This window comes from Melospiza georgiana, chromosome Z (assembly GCF_028018845.1).
Source record: "Melospiza georgiana isolate bMelGeo1 chromosome Z, bMelGeo1.pri, whole genome shotgun sequence".
In the NCBI taxonomy this organism is placed as follows: Eukaryota; Metazoa; Chordata; class Aves; order Passeriformes; family Passerellidae; genus Melospiza; species Melospiza georgiana.
In genome coordinates this window covers 51224144-51243429 of record NC_080465.1, presented here as the reverse complement: position 1 = coordinate 51243429, position 19286 = coordinate 51224144, and the positions used below count along the sequence as shown (strand labels likewise).

Below are 19286 nucleotides of genomic sequence, written 5' to 3'. Positions count from 1 at the left end.
CAGTCTGTATCTTGGCAAAACTGACCCAGATTTTAAGATGTAGGTGGCTGAATCAGTTTTTTTTAATCTCTATATTTAGGTTCCTCTGTACAATGGCCTCAGTAAAAACAGGATGACAAGCACTTGCAACTGCATTACTGTTTCCACTGATGCTTTCTGTGGAGTCTGTGCCACTGCTAGCTGAGCAGTCCTTCAAGTCACTGCAAATGTGTGTGGTGTCAGTGAGACATCCATCTTCAGTGTCTGATCCTTCCTTCTTTCATTCTGTTGGTTAATTGGTTTTGTTCTCTTCAAGCCATCCAATTTTTCTTTACATTAATTCTTCATAGCTCTGTCTTTATTAAAGGCTCTGAGGAGATCTTCAGATTAAGAGCTCTGTGTTAGTGAAAGGCTTACTGGTCTTAATCTCACATTAGCAGAAGACTGACATTTTCTGGCTGTGTTTGCTTTCATTCTCTAAACTTACTAGAAATGCTTAATAATAGAATGCCTGATTACAAAACTTACACTTTGCAGGTTGTTTCTCATCTTTTGGATGCTTTCCATATTTTGGTGATAATTTTGGTTGGTGAATGTGCTAAATAGTACAGTCAGAGCAAAGAGTAAGGAAGACATGAAGGGAGTGCATCATCATGTTTGACAATTTTAAATTGCAAATTTGCTCATGAAGAAGCAGACAGAAGGATAAACCTTCACTTTTTTCCTGGGAGTTTTGCCTGTGAAGTTTCATGGGACCAGGATTTCATTGTGCGTTTTAAAAAGCATGTACCAAGTTTGAGTACCTTAGGATGAGTTCTGTTTTGCAATTTTCTCAAAGGTATTTAAATGCTGGTCTCATAAAAGGTGCTTAGGTAGCCATATCCCTTTTCAGATACCTGAATTTCTACTGAAATATGCAACAGAATGGAAATTTTTGTACCTTAGTGAGTACATTGCATTATCTAAAATGGTGGGTATGTACTGATGGTATTTTCAAGGGAATATGAAGTTTAGTTTTCTAACTGCCTTTTCTGCACAATTATTGTTGACCAATTATTTTTAAAATCTGGACTCTAAGCCTTTTTTTTCAAAACTGCTGATGGTTCCTGCTGATTTCTCTTGGAGATGTAGTGGTTCAGCACACATGAAAGGTAAATCAATGACTATAAGGCTTTGTAGTTACAGATCGCTTTTTGAGAAAGTGTGCATTTTTTCTTGCTGGGAGGCATATAACAAGACACAGCTGGGAATAGAACTATCTCTGCCTTTGCAAGAATACAGGGGCTTCCTAAACCATTGCTTCATCTGGCATGTAATTAGTTTTTTGAGAAGACAGGGATCTAATTAAGACTGGTAGAGAGTTTTATTAATTTTATCTTTACAAATTAAAATGGTATTTAAAATCTAAACTACATGTTGGGGTAGGGTACCAGTGTTACCTGTTGTTTTTTGTTCTATAGTTTGCTTAACATTTTCTGTAGGAATGTCTGCCAGGCAATATTCAAATATGGTATGTTTGGATATAGTATAAAATTAATATTCTATGAATAATTATGCGTCTTGAAGCATTCTTTGGCTCAAGAACAGCCCATATATTTAAAATTGTTATTTATTAGATGAGCTGCTACTAAATATAGCTACATTAAAAAAAAAAAAAAGTTCTGTATGCTCCTATTGCTTTCTGTCAGGAAGAAGAAACAGATTGTGTGATATTCAGGATTAGCTAAAATTTGTGAGAAGGTGCAAGAACTGTTTCAGATCCTCGCCAATGCTGCCACTTCAAATGTATAAAAAGCTCTTGAACTGAAATTCCCTGCTGCCATTATTCTGCACCCTCTTGAAATATAGTACTGGGTTATGCTTTGAATTTTTTCCCTGAGTCACATTGAGAGTTGTCAATGTCATATTCAACCTACAACTTTGCTCTCTGAGCTACTAGTGAGAAAGAGAGGTAGCGTTTTGCTCATTAACATTTTACTCATGGAAATGAGCAAAGGAAACACAGTTGTTAGTTACCTTGCAATTGCAAAATTTTTCTATTAGTTTTACTTAAATTCCTTCTCCATCCTGGCTTTAAATGGTTATGTGATTAGCCCTCTACCCATTCCCTGGAAGACTAACTCAAAGTTTAACGGGGTTCTCCATTTCTGATACTCAGTCAAGTTATACCTTCTCCCCTAATTTCACATGGGTATGGCTTGCCATTTTTCCCTGGGCCGTTGTGTAAAAATTACACCCATCTTCATGCTGGCATACTGCAGAAGGTGCTGCAGTAGTCATCACATTTCCTACCATGCTTGCTCAGTGATTTGCCACACTCTGTCGACCTGGCTGTCTGGACCCACATAAATATTTTTGATCACTGTCCGTTCTTCCATCTTTGTGGTTGTTTCTTGATGATGACTGTATTCCCCTCAATTTACTGACATCTTTCTAATTTTAAGGATATCAGGACTGAATATCGTGTTAGAAGTGTATCTGTGCCCTCAGACTGAAACTCTCGTACCTGAAAAGAAAGGAATAAAACCAATATTTCCTTGTCATCTCATACTGAATTTTCATTTTATTTGCTGTTTGTGAGTGCATGCTCTTCCATGACCATGGTATAGTGGCGGAGATAGGTATCCCAGTGAGGCTCCAAGTGTGAGGAGTGACCTACTCTGCTTTTCACGTTGCACCCTTCATCCCTGTAATTCTTGAGTCTTTTGGGCAGAGGAGACAAACTCCACTGGCATTGCCCCAGCCATGTAGCCTGTCCTTTTGTGTCTCTAACCACAGGAAACAGAAAGGCTTTGACCATGTTAGTGTAATGGGACAGGAGGATGAGCCAACCCCTCAGGTTTGCAAGCAGTCCTTGCATCTGTGAGCAGGAACAGCAGCTGTTGCCTTGGATTTAAATGCGTGCTGGATATGGGACAGTGCTGTACCACAATATAGACATTTTCAGAGGTGCTGGACTTCACCATAATGATCTGAAGATGGGACACTGTGTAACTGTAAGCAATAGATAAATTACTGGCTGTAAGTATGCCAGTGGTCCTGAATTATGTGAATGGATTATATTGGCATAAATGAATTACTATGGACAATTCCACAGGTAACATGTATTAAAACTCTTGCTCTGTAGGATTTTGTCATGTTGAATGTGTGCACTTTTGGTTTAGAATCGTTTTAAAAGCAATAGTTTGACATTCAAGTAATATATTTGGAAGTTAAACATTAAATTTGTACTAATGATAATGGAACCTGAAAGCATGGAAAATAGAGAAAAGAATAATTTTAGTTCATAAATACAGTGTTTCAGCTCTACCAAGAAGTATTCAAGTCTGACTTTAGAGGCGAGGGGAAAAGTTTGAGTTCTGTGAGATATATCAAAGAATGGATAAGAAAGAGTGTTTAAATTTGTTACTTTTTCCCTGCAAGCAGTGCCTACTGCACACCTCATTAGATAAATGAGCAAAATGCCAACTAATTAATGAATGTGTAGAGTGTTCAAAGGACAATGCCTTAGACTTTCCTCCTTTTCTGAGCACTGCATGCAAAGGAAAGGAGCTCTTCCGCATGTCAGGGATATAATGAAGTTAAACAGTGAATATCTCCAGGGATTTATATGGGCTTAATTTTTGGTTTTCATTACTGCTAAGATGCTGAAAATATAAAATTATCTGGTAAAATTTTCTATGTCAAGATTCTCTCTTCTTGGATAGCTATAACCTGTTCAGTTTGTAGTTTACCTTGTGCTTTGGGTTTCTTTGATGGTTGTTTCTTTTTTGTGTCATTCTATTTTAGTTTGAAAAATAACAGCATAAAGGCTTTGTACAGGGGCTGGACAGGGTGTTACTTGTCAATTGATCTGAATTGAAAATCTGATTACTTGAATTACAACCATAGGACCCTCAAAACAGGCTTCTAGTGGGATCAATGTAGATTAAACCCTTATGGCTTTAAAATAACTCTTAACTGGCTTCAAAAAGAGCATATCACAGTGTCTTCTGACAGCAGTGCTCTAAAATTAAAAGGTGGAAGCTGAAAAGAGAAAAAACTTTCTTCTCGAAAACCACTCCCAAAAAACCACCCACAAAACCATGAAGAGCAGCAAAAAAAAAAAAACCTGAAACCCCCCAAAAACCTTAACTAAAACAAAATCAGCCTCTAGAAAGGACATGGTGGAAGAAAATGGACCCCATGATGTAAATAAGGTGGCCAAAGGCACATGATGCTATGTGATGCTCTGGCTGCTGCAGAGCTGGGCCAAGAATTTACTGTCCTGAGCTGTTTTTAGTGCTCTGTTTCCTGAGGAAGACTGAAATTGGATGAAGAGCTAATGGAGAATACACAGGAAGAATTCAAACCCACAGGATCTGCGGAGAGAAAGAATACAGACCCCACAAGTACAAAAAGCATCCATGCTGGGAGGAGGGAGCTGCACCTGGTCAAACAGGGCAGCTTTACAAACAGGAGGCTTTAGTAGTTCTCAGTGAAATGGTCAGATTCTGGCGCAGTCTGGTTGTGGGCAACCTGGTTTTGCACATGTAGACATACTTGTGTCACTACAGGACACGAAATAACACGATGCGAACACGGGACTCTCCAAGGTAAAAATAAGAGCATTCCATTTCGGACTCCAGCATTTATGGATTTCTAAAAGTGACAGTGGATTGGAGGGTGACAGTGACACTGGACAAACTAACTCCATCAAATTTCTTCTGCTCCATAAAAGAATGCAAAAAATAAGTTATTTACGTAAAGTACGTGAGAAAGTTCGTTACAAGAATGCAAACATCAGAAGGCTTAGAAAAACTTTAAAAAACAGAGCAACATACTTTATTGTACCTCCTTCCAAATGACACACAGCACATACATTTCTCCCCCCTCAAAGTGTTCCTGATTTCCTAATTTTACTTTTGAAAGTCCCCTCATGTTTGCTAAAGTAATGATCAATCATGTAGAATTTGATGTAGTTACTAGAAGTTTTTGTGCCTTCTTCATTGGAGGCTTTGCTAAAGGGGAATTTTGGAGCTGCAGTTTTCTGTGCCCCCTTTATTTGAATGACATGCTAAATCCAGCAGGGCTTTGTGAGTAACATTCCCCATTTGATTCAGGTGCAATTCAGTTTCATGAGAAAACCACTAGCTCAATTATTCTTAGTGACAAATGCAAACTATAATAATTTTGACTCACTGACACTGCTCATCTCTCTTTGGAGTAGGTCTGATCTGTCATCAATAGATGTGTTTGGAACTTTTTGTATGTCACCACACACGCACATTCTCCATCATCCACAGGAAAAGATTACTCAGAATCACTTGTTGTTCTTTTCTGTGTAATTGCTGGTGCATCATGGGGAGTTACGATGTGTGGTGAAGGGGGCTTGTGCACAAATTACAATTCTTTATGGGTATCTGTCTATATCTAGCAGCAAAAAATAGCTGTGACTAATGCTGGGTCATCAGCTGTTGGATCACAAAGAATACGGAAACTCATTGAACTGCAGTGTTTCAGGAGATCTAAAGTGGCCTGAATATCTGTAAAAAAAATTGCTGAGATGCAGACATGTGCATTCAAAACATTTTAAACAGTACTTCAAAAAGTGTTTAGAAATACATGAAGATTGTTTCAATAAAGAATCTAGAAAATGGTATGGATGTGAAATAGTTGGCAATCCAGTTGTATAGCAATATGCAAATACTAATGAAAGAGAAAAAGAAAAAGAGTGCTCAAAAAGGTTTGCATCCTTTGGAATACATACCAAAATTTTTAGCAAAGCAAGGAAGTACTTGTTTCTAGAAAATAACAGAAGTGTGGTAGGGGGCCAGAAGTCTCTTATTTTCTGTGCAACTTGCCTGTAATCTTCTTTGACAAGTACTATAGTCTCCCTTGGACTTCAGTGGGATTCAGTTCAAGTTCTAAATTTTGTAAAAGAAAATAAACCAACCTTTAATATTGTGAGATTGTTCTTTCTGTGCTTGACTGACAGTCACTTTTTTCATAGCTATGCAAATATATGCATGAAAACTCAAGTCCACCTCCTTTTAATTTTTGTCTCATTTGTGGCTTCTGATGCTTTCTCCCAGAATATAAAATTGTTTTTCGCTAATCATTAGTGTATTTAATGGCATCAGTTTTAAAATCACTGCTTTAAAAAAAGGTAGAAGTCTTGTGCCTTGGTAGCTATTTCCCCATGTGAAAGAACAAAAGCCGGTATAATTATTTGTATTTTAAAAAAACCTTCTGCAAATTTTTATTTCCAGAAGCGTATTATGAGATAGGCTGTCTTGTATGTTTCTAACAGTCGTGACTCTGACACTGTTTGTCTGTCAGTGTGTTTGGAGATGCACATCACTTTGTGCTTAGTGTTTTATGCGTCTGAAACATTTACTTAGTGCTGTTATGGTTTTGTCACATTACTGAGACTTTATTGTAAGGGTATTGTGAGTGAGTGGAGTGCAGCACACACTGATTTGTACTGCCTAAGAGTATTCGTGGATTCACTAAGTGTTGTGAACTTTTTTTATTGTTTCCCTCAGCTTTAGCAAGGCTTTGGCCACTGTCTCTCCCAATACCTTCGTGGCAAGGTCAGGGAGTGTGGGCTGGACGGGAGAACTGGCTGATTGAGGGCTGGCTGAAGAGCTGATCCCAGAGGGTTGTGGTCAGTGCCACAGTGTGCTGTCACCAGCGGGGTACGCAGGGGTCACTACAGGGCTCGGTAGTGTTTAATGTCATCAGTGGCTTGGAGGAAGGGCAGATGCCTCCCCAGGGAGTTTGCTGATGACACAAAGCCTGGGGGGGAGTGGCTGATACCCCAGAGAGCTCTGCAGCCCTTCAGAGGGACCCCAACAGGTTGGAGAGGTAGGCAGAGAAGAACAATCCAAAATTCAGCATGGTCCTGCACCTGTGGGAGGAATAACCCCAGGTGTCAGTACAGGCTCAGGGCTGACTTGCTGGTCACCTTCATCTCCTGTGGAGAAGGACCTGGGGGTCCTGGTGTCCACAAGCCAGGACGGCAGTGTGTCCTTGTAGCCAAAAATGACAATGGTAACCTAGGGTGCTTTAGGAAAAACATTGTCAGCAGATTAGGGAGGTGATTCTGCCTCTCTTCTCAGCCCTGGTGAGGCGCATCTGGAGAGCTGTGCTGAGTTCCGTGCTCTTCAGGACAAGGGAGATAAGGTGGAACTCCTGGGGCGGCTCCAGTGGAAGATGACAGAGATGATCAAGGCATCTCTGTTATGAGGACAGAATGAGAAGGCTGGGCCTTTTGAGCCTTGAGAAGAGACAACAGAGAGGGGACCCCATCAGTGTCTGTCAGTGTCCGCACGCTGGGGTCAGAGCAGGTCCAGGCAACAGGACAAGAGGCAGCGGGGCAGGAACTGGTGCCCAGGAAATTCCACCTGAAAATGAGAAAGATCTTCTTTTCTGTGCTGATTACCAGGCACTGGCACAGGTTGCTCAGAGAGGCTGTGTAGTCTCCTATAAAGGAGTTGTTCAAGGGCCATTTGGACACAATCCTGTGCCTTGTACTTTGGGGTGATCCTGCTTGGCCAGGGACGTTGGACCAGATGACCCACTGTGGTCCCCTCTGGTCTGGCCCCTGCTGTCATTCTGTGATATGTAACAGACTAATAGCACAGCTGAGGTTTGAAAAGGCCTCTAAGATCATCAAGCTCAACTCTTAACACATTACCACCATGTTCACTAGTAAACCATATTTCCAAGTGCCATATCCGTACACTTTTTGAATACTTCTGAGGATGGTGCTTCCACCACTTGCCTGTTCCAGTGCTTAATCACCCTTTTAATGAAGAAGAAGAACAAAATTTGTGTTATATAATTGTAAATGTACATTTATAAATACATTCTAAAAGTCTCCATATTTTTTTGCTGGAGACAAAAGTGAATACTAGCAAGAGTTGTTTACAAAATCTGCCAGGTCAGAAAATGCAAAATGCTGCCATGGTTCTGTTTCTGAATATGAGCTTCAGTGGACCACTTCCTCAGCTGATGTGTGCTAAGTGAGATGCAATCTTTTAAAAGCTCCAGAGTAGAAATCAAGATTATTTTTCCCATACTTCTATTTTTTTAAGAGCTCCACTGAAATGTAATGAAGTGTTTCTCAGCACAGCACTCATATATATCAAGTGATGGAGTATCTTGCTAATTTACTTGTTCATAATCTATTGAAAAACCTGACATTTATCTTTCACTCATACTTGCGGCAGGTGAACACCAAATGGAGAGGTTTCATTAAGTTTCTTTGTCATAGCTGTAGTAATTTTCCCTTATTTATCATTTATTGTTAAAGTTATTTTGCTTGCTCTGTTTTCAACATAAAATGAAATGGTTTTCTCCAGACTGTGACTTTATAAGACTTGTCTTTTGGTGGTGCCCATCAAACAGGAGATACCTTTTTGCCATTGAAAATTGGTGCTTCTGGCTTGTAAGTCTCTTCTGCTGTTATTTGCATGCATGTAATCTACACACAAATTGGAAGAATGGCTTGACATTGGTGTCTTTTGCAGTGTGTTTAAATATTAGTTTTGAATTGTACTTCTCTTCACATAGTCTAATTCACCTAAGGTCGGTTACAACAAAAAAAATTGGTTTTTTTTCTCTGTTAACGAATCCCATTTTTTGTGTAAATAGTATACCCTAATGTTCATCTAGTCAATACCCAAATGCCTTCATCTGCCGGTTCTCAAGGCATTTCTTCAAAGGTCATCTATTTCTGAAATGCTATTTGAAAGTTTTGTTTGGGTGCAATCCCACAGTTTGTCTTCCAAAAATCATAATTTCTACCCTGTATTTGTGATGTGATTTATTGTCAGGTTATAAAGTTTCAAAGTGGATCTCAGAATAGAGAGTGTTGAGAGTGGCTTGTGTTCATGGTGAAAGGCTTTTTGGAACCAGTTTTATTTTGTTTGAGGACAAAGGCTGGTCAGAAGTAAAGCAATATGAATGGTCTGGTTTCAGGATCAAATGCTGGTCTTATTGAAGTATAAAAGGACACTAAAGGCTGTGACAGTAATAGGAATCCCCTGAAGAATTTGTAAGCATTTTCAAAGATAAGAAAACAAAAACTTGAAGATAGAAGTATTTACTGTATAATTATTGAACGTTCATGCAATGTTGCTCTGCTGTGGCATGTTGTGTGCAGATACTGAAAATGTAAGAATGTTGTGAGTTCATAGCTAGTAAGTGGTGAAAGAATATAATTCCACTTGCATCTTCTGAGCTATATCTTATTCCTTTCTACAGTTTCACCCAGAAAAGAGTAAAAGCATGTTGTTTATATGATGTACTTTCAGAAATAGTATGTAGATCATTAAAGAGGTTCTTTGGCCCAAAGTTGTCACCAGCATATTTTTTTTTCTTTTGTATGAAAGTTTCAGTCATATTTTTTTCATTTCACCAACTTGTTCAAAACCTGACTCTGGCATATACTCAATACCACAGTAACATTTCATATTTCAGGTTTATCCATAGCTTGCTTTGCTGAGCTTTAGTATCCTTCTTTAGTGATAAAATTTTGTGCTGATTGCATTACATCATTGATGAGCTAGATCTGAGATTTTGATGTATCATAAACAAAATCTCTTCTGAATTCTGTAGCTTCGGATGTATTATTGTTAAGTCCTATTTACTCTTTCTTTTGTATTTTGTTATAGATTGGCATTACCATTAGATTCCACATGAAAAATAATCTTGTTGTCTTTCTTCATCAAGTTTGCTAGAAAAAATATTAGGACATAAAGATCTGGCTCTAATAGAGATGACTAAAACTGGAATAGAAACTAGATCACAATTTCCACACTTAATAAGGCAGTTAGTCAGTTGTTGCCATGGGACAGAGCTGGTTGAATTGTCATGACTATTCCATAGTCATAAATCTTAGACTTGCACCAGATGCTTCACACTGTTCCTGCTGTGCAAAACAGCTGGAAGTTCAGCTTAAAGGATTTCTTTCTTAGAGAGAAACAATGGGTAGCATGGAGCTGATAACCCGAAACTGACGGGAAGCTGCATCCCAGAGACAGCGTTGCTGTTATGGCTTTAGGATGTGTATCTGATTATGGGGTTCGTATCATGATGGGTAAAACTGCAGTTCAAGGCTCAGGAAGCAATCTTACAGATGGATATAGGGAGGTGAAGCTGGTCAGTTTCCCTTTTATGAATGTGCTTTGCTGCAGTAAGTTTCGCTTTGCTCTCTTTTTCTGTTTTCCTGAGTATTTTCCTTTGCCCTGGAGATGCAGTTTTGGGGTAACATTTTGCCTGGGAGTATAATAAATTAAGACTTTCTACTCCTTTTTAACTAGCTTTGAGAAATTGTAGTAATGTCAGATGAAGATGAATCTGCTTATTTTGTATTCAGTTGGGAAAGATTAATTTAAAAAATAGCAATTACATGGTGCATACCCATCTGGTTGATGAATTAGTTCTCCAGTGGAGATGAACTCTTGCATAATAATTTTTCTGTAGAAGAAATAGATATGGTTAAAACACATTGGAAAATTCTTGCAATGAGACCCCTGTGAGTAAAATTGTTACTAAGCCAAGGCTGTCGATGTTAATACTATTTCAAGCAATAAGAAGTCTACATTAAAAACATGAAACATGACAGTTCCCACTAATTTCTCTTGTAGTACTTTACTATTTGTTAAATAACAAAAAATTTTACTAGGCCATTTCGAGTATGAAGCTTAGTCTAAGCTTAGGGGTTCAGAAATATATGTATTGCAGGATGTCTTCTGTAGAGGGTCAGAGTAAAACAGAAACAGCACCATCATGGAGGCTTTGTTTACACCCAGGAGTTTAACTGTTCCTGTAGCTAAAGCAATATAACTGAATGAGCAATGCTGAACGTGTTTATGGGAATGGGAATAAATTATACTGCTGTAAGCTGTATTTAGTAACTGCAATAAGGGTGTGCTGAGGAGCTGCATTGCCAGAAGGAAAAATCATTTCCCTCACTGGAATAATCATGTTGTACTTCTATGTGAGGGCCAGGCCTAAATTAATTCCAGTTGCATTTGTGAGTTCTTAAATGAAAAAGCTGCTTCAAGAAAGGCTTTCTTTGGCTTTGGGAGGATTTGACACTGAGAGGTGTTGAACATCTGCATCTTCGCTGAAGTCTGTGCTGTTTAAGGTGCTGTAAGTCATCACGGTCGTGTGTTTGTGGCTTGGTTCTAAATCTTGTTCAAGTCAGTGGGAAAATGCTTGGGTGGCTAGAGGACAGGAACCCTTGGGAGACCTTTGTTTGCCTGGCATATCTTGTTCTCTGACAAACCAGGTGTGCAGGCAATAGGAAGCAGTTTATCCTGAGAGCAGAAAAATGTGCTGAAGGGTGACCGTGTGTGACAATCACAGAGGAGAGCTCAGATAAAAATCCAAGTTTTGTTTTGTTCAGTAGTTTCATTTCCACTTTTTGCTTCCATGATCCACATATAACTAAGAGGAGTTGACAAGCTGAAGCAAAACACTACCACCTCTCTCTGGGGGAGGTGGAGTGGATTTATTCTCCCCGTTGCTGGATTCACTGGGCTCTGGATCAGATCCCAAGTTTGAACAGTCAGGTTTGAGCCTATTTCTAGCTTGCATTTTCCTTAACCTTTTAATTTATTCCTCCTCACAAGACAAACAGTATGTTGTTTGGTCACTAGTTTCCGTTTGGCAGCACCACAGCTGCTGCTGGCAGAGCTAACCACATGATGAAGAAAAAGGAAGAGAAAACTCAGTTCCATCGGGTTTCTGCACATGAAGACATTGACCAAGCAGAAGTTAGCTTTGAAATCAAATCCAGCTTCAAAGTTAGGTTAGGTTGCTGATGTCTTTTCCCAGCTGAATTTTGAGTATCTGCACTCAAGAGGTTAGGAAACCCTTCAGTCCCTGTTCTTGTTCTCAGTATTGGGACAAACCCATACCCAGAATTTCTGGAGGCAGCAAAGAGGTGTGCAAGCAGCCAGTCAAAAAACGTAAGGCTCTTTCACTACCTCTTTCAGTAGTAGAAGGAAGAAGTCATGGTTACAAATGTTTCTAGAAGCTGGGGTTTGCTGAGAACAGGCATGCAGTTAAGTTCTCAGGAATTTTTTTGGGGGTATTCTGGCTTTTTTTCTGCATCACAGAGCAAAATTCTCTATATATGACTGCACTGAGATATAACATTTCCTTATTTTGGAATATCTCCTTATTTAAAATAGTGATACTATACATGGTGACAGATTAATTAGATTTAAATAACCCAGTCCTTAGGAAAAATACTCCAAGATGAGGAGATACAGATGCTGCCTATTCAAAATATCTAAAACATAATTAAACCAGAGAAGTGATAAAATGTTGAATTTTTACAGTGATGGGATTTTAACTAGAAGTTGTGTGGCAAAATCCGTGGTCAGCTGTAATAAATGCTCCTTCTGCTTCAATTTGTGAGAACATTTGCAGCTGTTGAAGAAACAGGCATCTTTGTGTCTTAGTCAAACAATACATAAAATATTCCAGAATAGATGGTGTGCAGAAACAGGTGAGAGAGCTGTGTGTTAATAGATTGACTTGCAGAAGGAAGTGTGAGGGAATTGATTGCCTCTTACAGTCACTGGATTGTGAAAGTGGAACTCATTTAATGGAAATCCTTGAGAGAGAAACATTAAAAATCATACCTGGCTTCAGTTTCTTGTCTACATGGAAGCTGTATTCATGTCATTTAGAAAGATTGTATGAACCAATTTTCAACAATTTTTCAGCAAGTGCAATGCATACCAAAATTTCTCAAGAAGACTGTACTATCCTGCTTCGACTTAACTCACTACAGAGATGACCCCACACCATATATTATTTAAATGTGTAAGTTGACACAATATATAGGATTTAGAATTGGAGAGAATATGAATTATACAACAGAAACCTTTCAGTGGGCTTCATAGTTGAATGTTTTTATTCCAGAAATTAAGACAGACACTAAACTTAAAATCAGAAGGACTTGTTGGGTAGTTAGATGGCTGAGCAAACCATCACACCTATTTGTCCTGCTCTCAGCTGCGAGTTGAGTGAAGATCTCACTGGAACGTAGGGAAAGCAGATGTAACTGAGCTGCCGAATCAGGATGGTGGTTTTGAGTGGCTGTTTTCTGATGAAACAGATTCAGGGAATCCACATAGTGAAGTTGCTCTTCAGTGTGATTGTGGCTCTCTCAAATTTTAATTTGAACACAGATTGACAAAAGGTATAGATACTATGTAAAATAAAGAGTTTTGATGGAAGGAAGGAGCCCAAGACATCCAGATCCTTGTACAACAATGAGAAAGACTCCTGCTGAGTCTTGAGTCAACTACAGAAACCAGATAGAGGAAAAACTGGGCTTTACTAGTTCTCTCGTTCTGGTGTTCAAAGAGTGACCCTTTTTTTTAAATCAGAAGTGAAATGTTACTCTAAAGGGAATATAATGCAGCCTTGATACTCCTTTTAAGAACACTGAAATCAGGATATGCCAGTTTAGCAAAGTAAGCTTTCAAAATGGGTATGACGCTTTTTATTTTCAGCTGAGCACTTCAAAAGCCATCAAAATAGATATTACCTTCTGTTCTGGAAACTGTCAGGAGGCTATAAATAAGCATAAAATAATACAGGAGCAGGAAAAAGTGTTGTGCCAGCAGTTAATGTTGTTGTTTCTAATTTTGTTGTTGTTTTTTTTTCTTCTTTTTTACAGTGTGTCCTATTCAGTGCATGTCTCTGAGGATTACCCAGGTACAGTGCAACATCCTTGCCCGTGACACATGCATATACATGTTACCACAGTTTGCTATATACAAATGAGAATATCTGAAAGGGTGTTGATGTCTTCCGGGTGCATCTTGTACTAATCATTTTCCATTAGTTAAGATTATTTTCACGGCCACTTCCCCTTTTCAGGCATCATTTATCACCTGGGTCAGGGTGAGAACACAGGTTCGCAGGTTGTAGCTTGGGGTGCTGGTGCCAACGGGGGTAGGAGTGAGAAAGTGCCTAGCTTCTCTTTGGCATGCTGGATGAAGCTGTATCTCTGAGGAGCCTGAGGAGGCTGGCGCAGGGCCAGCAGAGCAGTTCCTTGTGCTGGAGGCCCTGAGGAGGCTGCTGGTGCTCTCCAGGTTAAGCCTGCAGCTCTGTGCCTTCGGGGTCAGCCTGAGCCAAGCGCTCGTGTGCAGCTCCTTGGTAGGGCTGGCTCACAGAGGGGCTCCCAGCTGCCCAGCACAGCCCCCCTTCAGCGCTTTGAGCTGGGTGGCAAAGGTGTTTGTGTACCCACGTGGCCAGTCTCCACGTGGTGTGTTATTCTTAGGAGACAGAAGCAGGTGAGGACAAAAGCAATCTCTCAGGGAGCCTATTTCCCCGGTTTCCTTCACAAAGACACTGCACAGATACTTCAGGCAGCACAGGCTATCAGAAGCAGAAGAGGGAAGTGGGGATGACAGGTGCTGTGCAAGTAAAGGTTTATGGTAGTACTTTTGGACTGCAGCACATTGTGCACCTGTGATTATTTAACACTGTAAGTATCGTGAATTATATGAAACCCTCTGGCCTTTTTTGATCTTTATCTGTCGCTTTTCTGAAATGTTTCTCAAAGAAGTATTGTTTCTTTTAGAAACTCTAAAAAAAGTGTGACTTTGATCTTCTTCACTGATAAGCAGCAGATTATGTCTCATCAAAACACCAGTGTTTGAAGCAGATGGACAAAGAAATCAACAGTGGTGCCAAATAAATGGATTCTGTGAAAGAATGCTAAAACCTCTATTAGATTTATTTTTCTTACCAGTAAAAACTGTGGAGGGGAATATTATTAGTCTGTTCAACATTTAGAAATGGGAGAAACTGAGATTCATAAAATGCGCAGTCATACCAGTGATAAATGGATTTACAGTTTACTGCATTGAGCTGACAATGAACAGAGGGACAAATAGTTGAAAAAAATCTTCACTGTGTGTTATTAACAGTTTCTTCCATTAAATATCACAAAATTTGACCTCTGGGAACTTCTAAGTAAATGGTAAGCTGAACCACTGAAACAGCAACAGTTACTTGCACAGCACATGGGAGCTCATTTCCTGGCCAACTCTTCTGTCTGATAGACCTCAGAATTTCCTTCTGAGTGTTATTTGCAGCATGTCCTGATAGCCAACAAGCTTGAGTGACTTTAGTGTCCCTAAAACCTGATGAATATTCTGTGCCATCACGCCCTGTATTTTAAAGGCAGATAGCAATTGAACATTTCACACTGTAGTTAGTTTGGAGCAGAGAGTAAATCAGTGCATGTTTACTGATTAAAATCCAGCCCTTCAGGCCTTTAGAAGAGCTGACTTCATTCACATCTCAAGCTTTTGCAGGATATATGTGTGCTTTATGATGATGAGATGTTCAGTGTGTTGGGAGCAATAAGGACTTTCTGCCATTTTGCAGCTTTGATCATAAAAAAACTCATTTTGACTCAGTGAGCCCAATTATTTGTCACCTTTTTTTGTCCTAAATTTCTAACCTAATGTTATTGCTGACTGTGTCTTCCTTCTCTGACACGTGTTTTAAGGAAGGTTTCAGGGATATATCAGGGTGTGATGGTGTCAAGTCTGGGAAGCTCTGTGCTGATGTCCTCAGCTGGAAGGTGTTCTTCAAGTACTGCTGCAAGGTGATAGAGTTCAGAGCAGCATGTGCTCTCAAATTAAATTTCTCACAGGATAAACCTTTACAGATTAAGGTTTAAGTCCATTAGTGCATTGCCACAGCAAACTTTTATCCTGTGTAGATTAAGACTGTGTAGTACAGAGTGGATCAGATTTGTAAATCCAAGACAAGACTGCCAGAGTTGATCATCTGATAAATTGCTAATGTGTGCAATAAAAATATGAAAGTAGGTGACATTAGGCCATGATGCAATTGATGCAATTCAGCTAAAATGCTACGACCAAAAGTAAATTTGGATACTAAATGAAGAGCTTGGGTAGTATACATACTCCCACAGCCTGCTTTGCTGTAATGTATGCAGCGTCACCACTTTGGTACTGACAACAGTGTGTAGCTGTTGCTGAATTACTTATTGAAGCATCAGAAAGAAGCAGCTGGGTTTTAAATTGTACCTATGGAAACCGTAATGTGACGTGACAACTTTCAATAATGGAAGGTATTTGAATGTTTCATATTTAAGAGTGAAAGCTAAAAATGTGCTCACAAAGTCAGACTGAGGACTTAACGGTAATAGTGTTGGGACAGTAATGTCTGAGAGTTACATATCCATTGCTGGAGTTGTGAAAACATAACTGAAAAGTTTAGAGCCAGGTAATAACAGTTTCAGCAAAGTATCACTGTAACAATTTTCTCATAACATTGACACAACTGGAGAAAATAATCCTTCTAAGGAGCAGTTATAGAATATAACATCCATGAGTAGACTGCAGTCCCACTTGCATGAGTGTATCATGACTCCTGTGGGAACCAGCAGTGCAGCAAGCATTTTGCTAATGAATTTATGTTCAGAATGATTTGTGTTGGCTGACAGAAACTTGTAGAACTGCTATAGTCTTTTATCCCAGTGATTTGTGGGTTACACACCTTTTTAGACATTGCAGCAGAGATGGAGAGAACCAGTTTGGCAGCTCGTAGTTTGCTGCATTCCTCTGCTAGGTCCAGACACTGTGTCCTCCAGTGAAGAGGGTAAGTAGTCCTAGGTGTCAAGTGTTAGAAACAGGTTGTTGAAGAAAGCAAATCAAAGCCATTATCTTAATTTCAAGTCTCATCATATCGATGGAAGAAAAAAAAAAAAAACCAAATAGCTGCTGAAAAGCAAAAGAAAAAAACCAGCTTGGCAGTGAAAGTCATGTTATCCAGCTGCCAAGAAAAAATTACAATGGATGTAAAAATACAGTTAAAATCTATAAAACCTGTAGCTGAGCAGTCCTTTTCCATATATGTATGTCTGTTCTGTACAGAACATACTCTGTTCCTAGTTTTCTGTACAGCAACAGTCTGTAGCACAATGATTCCTGAAATAAACAGGGCCAGGAGACTTCTTCTCCTGTGTAATGCCTTTATTAAAAAGTGATCAGCTCAGGATTGGGCGGCTCGACGGGTCTGCAGCGTCCGTCGTCTCTCCCACGGCGAGAGAGAGGAGGAGGATATGCGCAGCTCTGTCCACCAGGGGCAGAGCTGGGGATCAGATCCTCTTGGGAGCCTTCTTGGGTCTCCTGATCCCATAAGATGGTGTCAGATGTTAGTTTTTCCCACTCAGTCGGCCTGGTCTCAGCTCCGGGGTCAACTCCCATGGTCAGGGCGAGAGGGTCCGAAGGTGTTCCGCGTCTCTGCAGGCTCAGCACTCGGTTCCTCACGTCCAGACATCACTCTAGTCTCTCAACTCTTAGGTGGCTCGTTGTTTTTGGGGTTTCTCCATGAGTTTGGAGATGGGGGTCTCACAAAGCATTCTGGTCTTGCGAGTCACTTTGCATAACCCCCCCCACCTCCTCAGGTGTCTTCACTATTCTGGGAAAGGTACAACTTAGCCTCAGGCAAGGTCCCCACCCAGGAGAAGGGCCATTACCTCGCCCCGGCCAGGGCTTTTACTAATACAAAAACAACCATTAACGACAACGACCCGTGATTACAATAACAAAACACACAGAACTTGGGCAGAGCCAGTGGTCTGGCTGCCTTTTTGAAACTTTTTCTCATAAAAAAATATTAACCGAGTTTTTGTTCATAACAATTCCCACTCTCCCTTCCATGTATGTGGTGTTAGGTCTTTTTAGAGCTAAATGATGGCCTCGGTTATCTCAGCTCATTAGACTCTATAGCAGTAACTTACACTCCCAAAACTGGGAAACAGATGTACTTGTGTGGTATGTGCAAGGTGGACACGGACGTGATGGTGACGAGATGGAGAATGCAAACAGAGTCACGGCAGGGCTTCTTGCAGAGGGCAAGCTGCAGCTGTCCTGTGGCTGTAGCTCACAGCCCCTGCTGCCAATGGGCAGAAGTGGGAGAAGGAATGAATGCTGACACAAGGGACCCCGCTTTGTTCACACGGTGCCATGGCTGTAAAACATGCCCCCGTGGCCAGTGTGTAGCTGAGCAGCCCCAGATGTTTTGCTGCGCCCACAGGAGTGCAGGCCTTGGGCCTCAGTGGTGTTGGCCTCCTGCAGCATTGCCTGCACACCGCCTGTGTGTGTGGAGCCAGCCCCAGATGCCTCGGATTGCCTCGCTGGACAGCACAGGCGTGGGAGCAGGCGAAGGTGTGGGGCAGGGTCAGAGCTGGCGGATGTGTGTGAGTGTGGCAGAAAGGCTGTTTTGCAGTGGCAGCCAGGAAAACCCATCTGTGCGTGGGGTGTAGCTGCTGCCCTGCCCGGCCTGGCGCACCGTGCGAGGAATGGCCGCAGCCCCCTGCTCCCTCTTGAGAAAGGTGGCCAAGAGCTGCTGTGATACAAAGGATTATATTAGAATGCTTTGCTCCCAGTTAATGTTAACACCTGCAACATTTCACTGGGAGCACTCAAAAGCTTTTGGGCTGCAGCAGTATGCCTAAAATTGCGTGTGATTTCGTACACGTTGCTGGTGTGGGACACAAGTGTTTAAAATTATAATACGTAAGTCACTTTATCTGTGATTATCCTAATTGTTGGCCTTTTTGCTCTAGAGCATCGGTTTCAATTCAGCCCAGACCATTAGAAAACAAAGTATCGTTACTTTCATAACCACTTCAGCAATACATACAAAATTAGCTCCTGCAGACAGTACAGAAGACCCCGCTGCTTCTTGGTGTTTGTTAGGAAACATTAAGTTGGAAAGAGAAAAAAGAAACCAAAAAAAAAAAAAAAACAAAAAAAAAAAAAAAAAACCAAACCCAAACCAGACACATTCCTTGGTCTAATCCCTACATTTTAAAAGAAAATTTGGTGAAATAGTTATAATATTAATACATACCAATGTTTGGGTTAGGTGGGAGGGATTTCTGTTCTCCCTGAATCAGGGTGAAGAAAGGTTATCCACCGATTTGAAGACACTTCAAATTACCTTTATGAGACTAGGCAAAATGAGGCACAGGTATTTGGCATAATTGGCTGTTAACACCCAGCTCTCAGTGCAGCTTTCACTCTGCTTATTAGATCTAGCTTGAGTTTTGGTGTCAGACATAGCAAAAACCATAGAACAAGTATTAATTTTGGGAAAAGTTGGCCACCCTAAGCCTTATGGGTTGGTTCAGAGCAGAGTTTGGTGTGATTCACAAAAGCCATGACATCACACTCTATAGTTTTGCTTTATAAAGTTTGGGTCTGAATCTCCTGTACTTATAATATTTTTCTTTTTGTTAA

At 40.4% G+C, this 19286-nt stretch overlaps 1 protein-coding gene across 2 annotated transcripts in view; it reads left to right on the top strand.

Moving 5' to 3' along the window:
- The window catches only part of PARP8 (poly(ADP-ribose) polymerase family member 8), a 122008-nt gene that overhangs the window by 41143 nt on the left and 61579 nt on the right, over nt 1-19286 (top strand). For both annotated transcript variants that reach the window (XM_058043372.1, XM_058043371.1), the window contains exon 3: nt 13673-13710. In XM_058043372.1, the coding sequence (XP_057899355.1) occupies nt 13673-13710 (38 nt within the window). The remainder of the gene's footprint in view (nt 1-13672; nt 13711-19286) is intronic.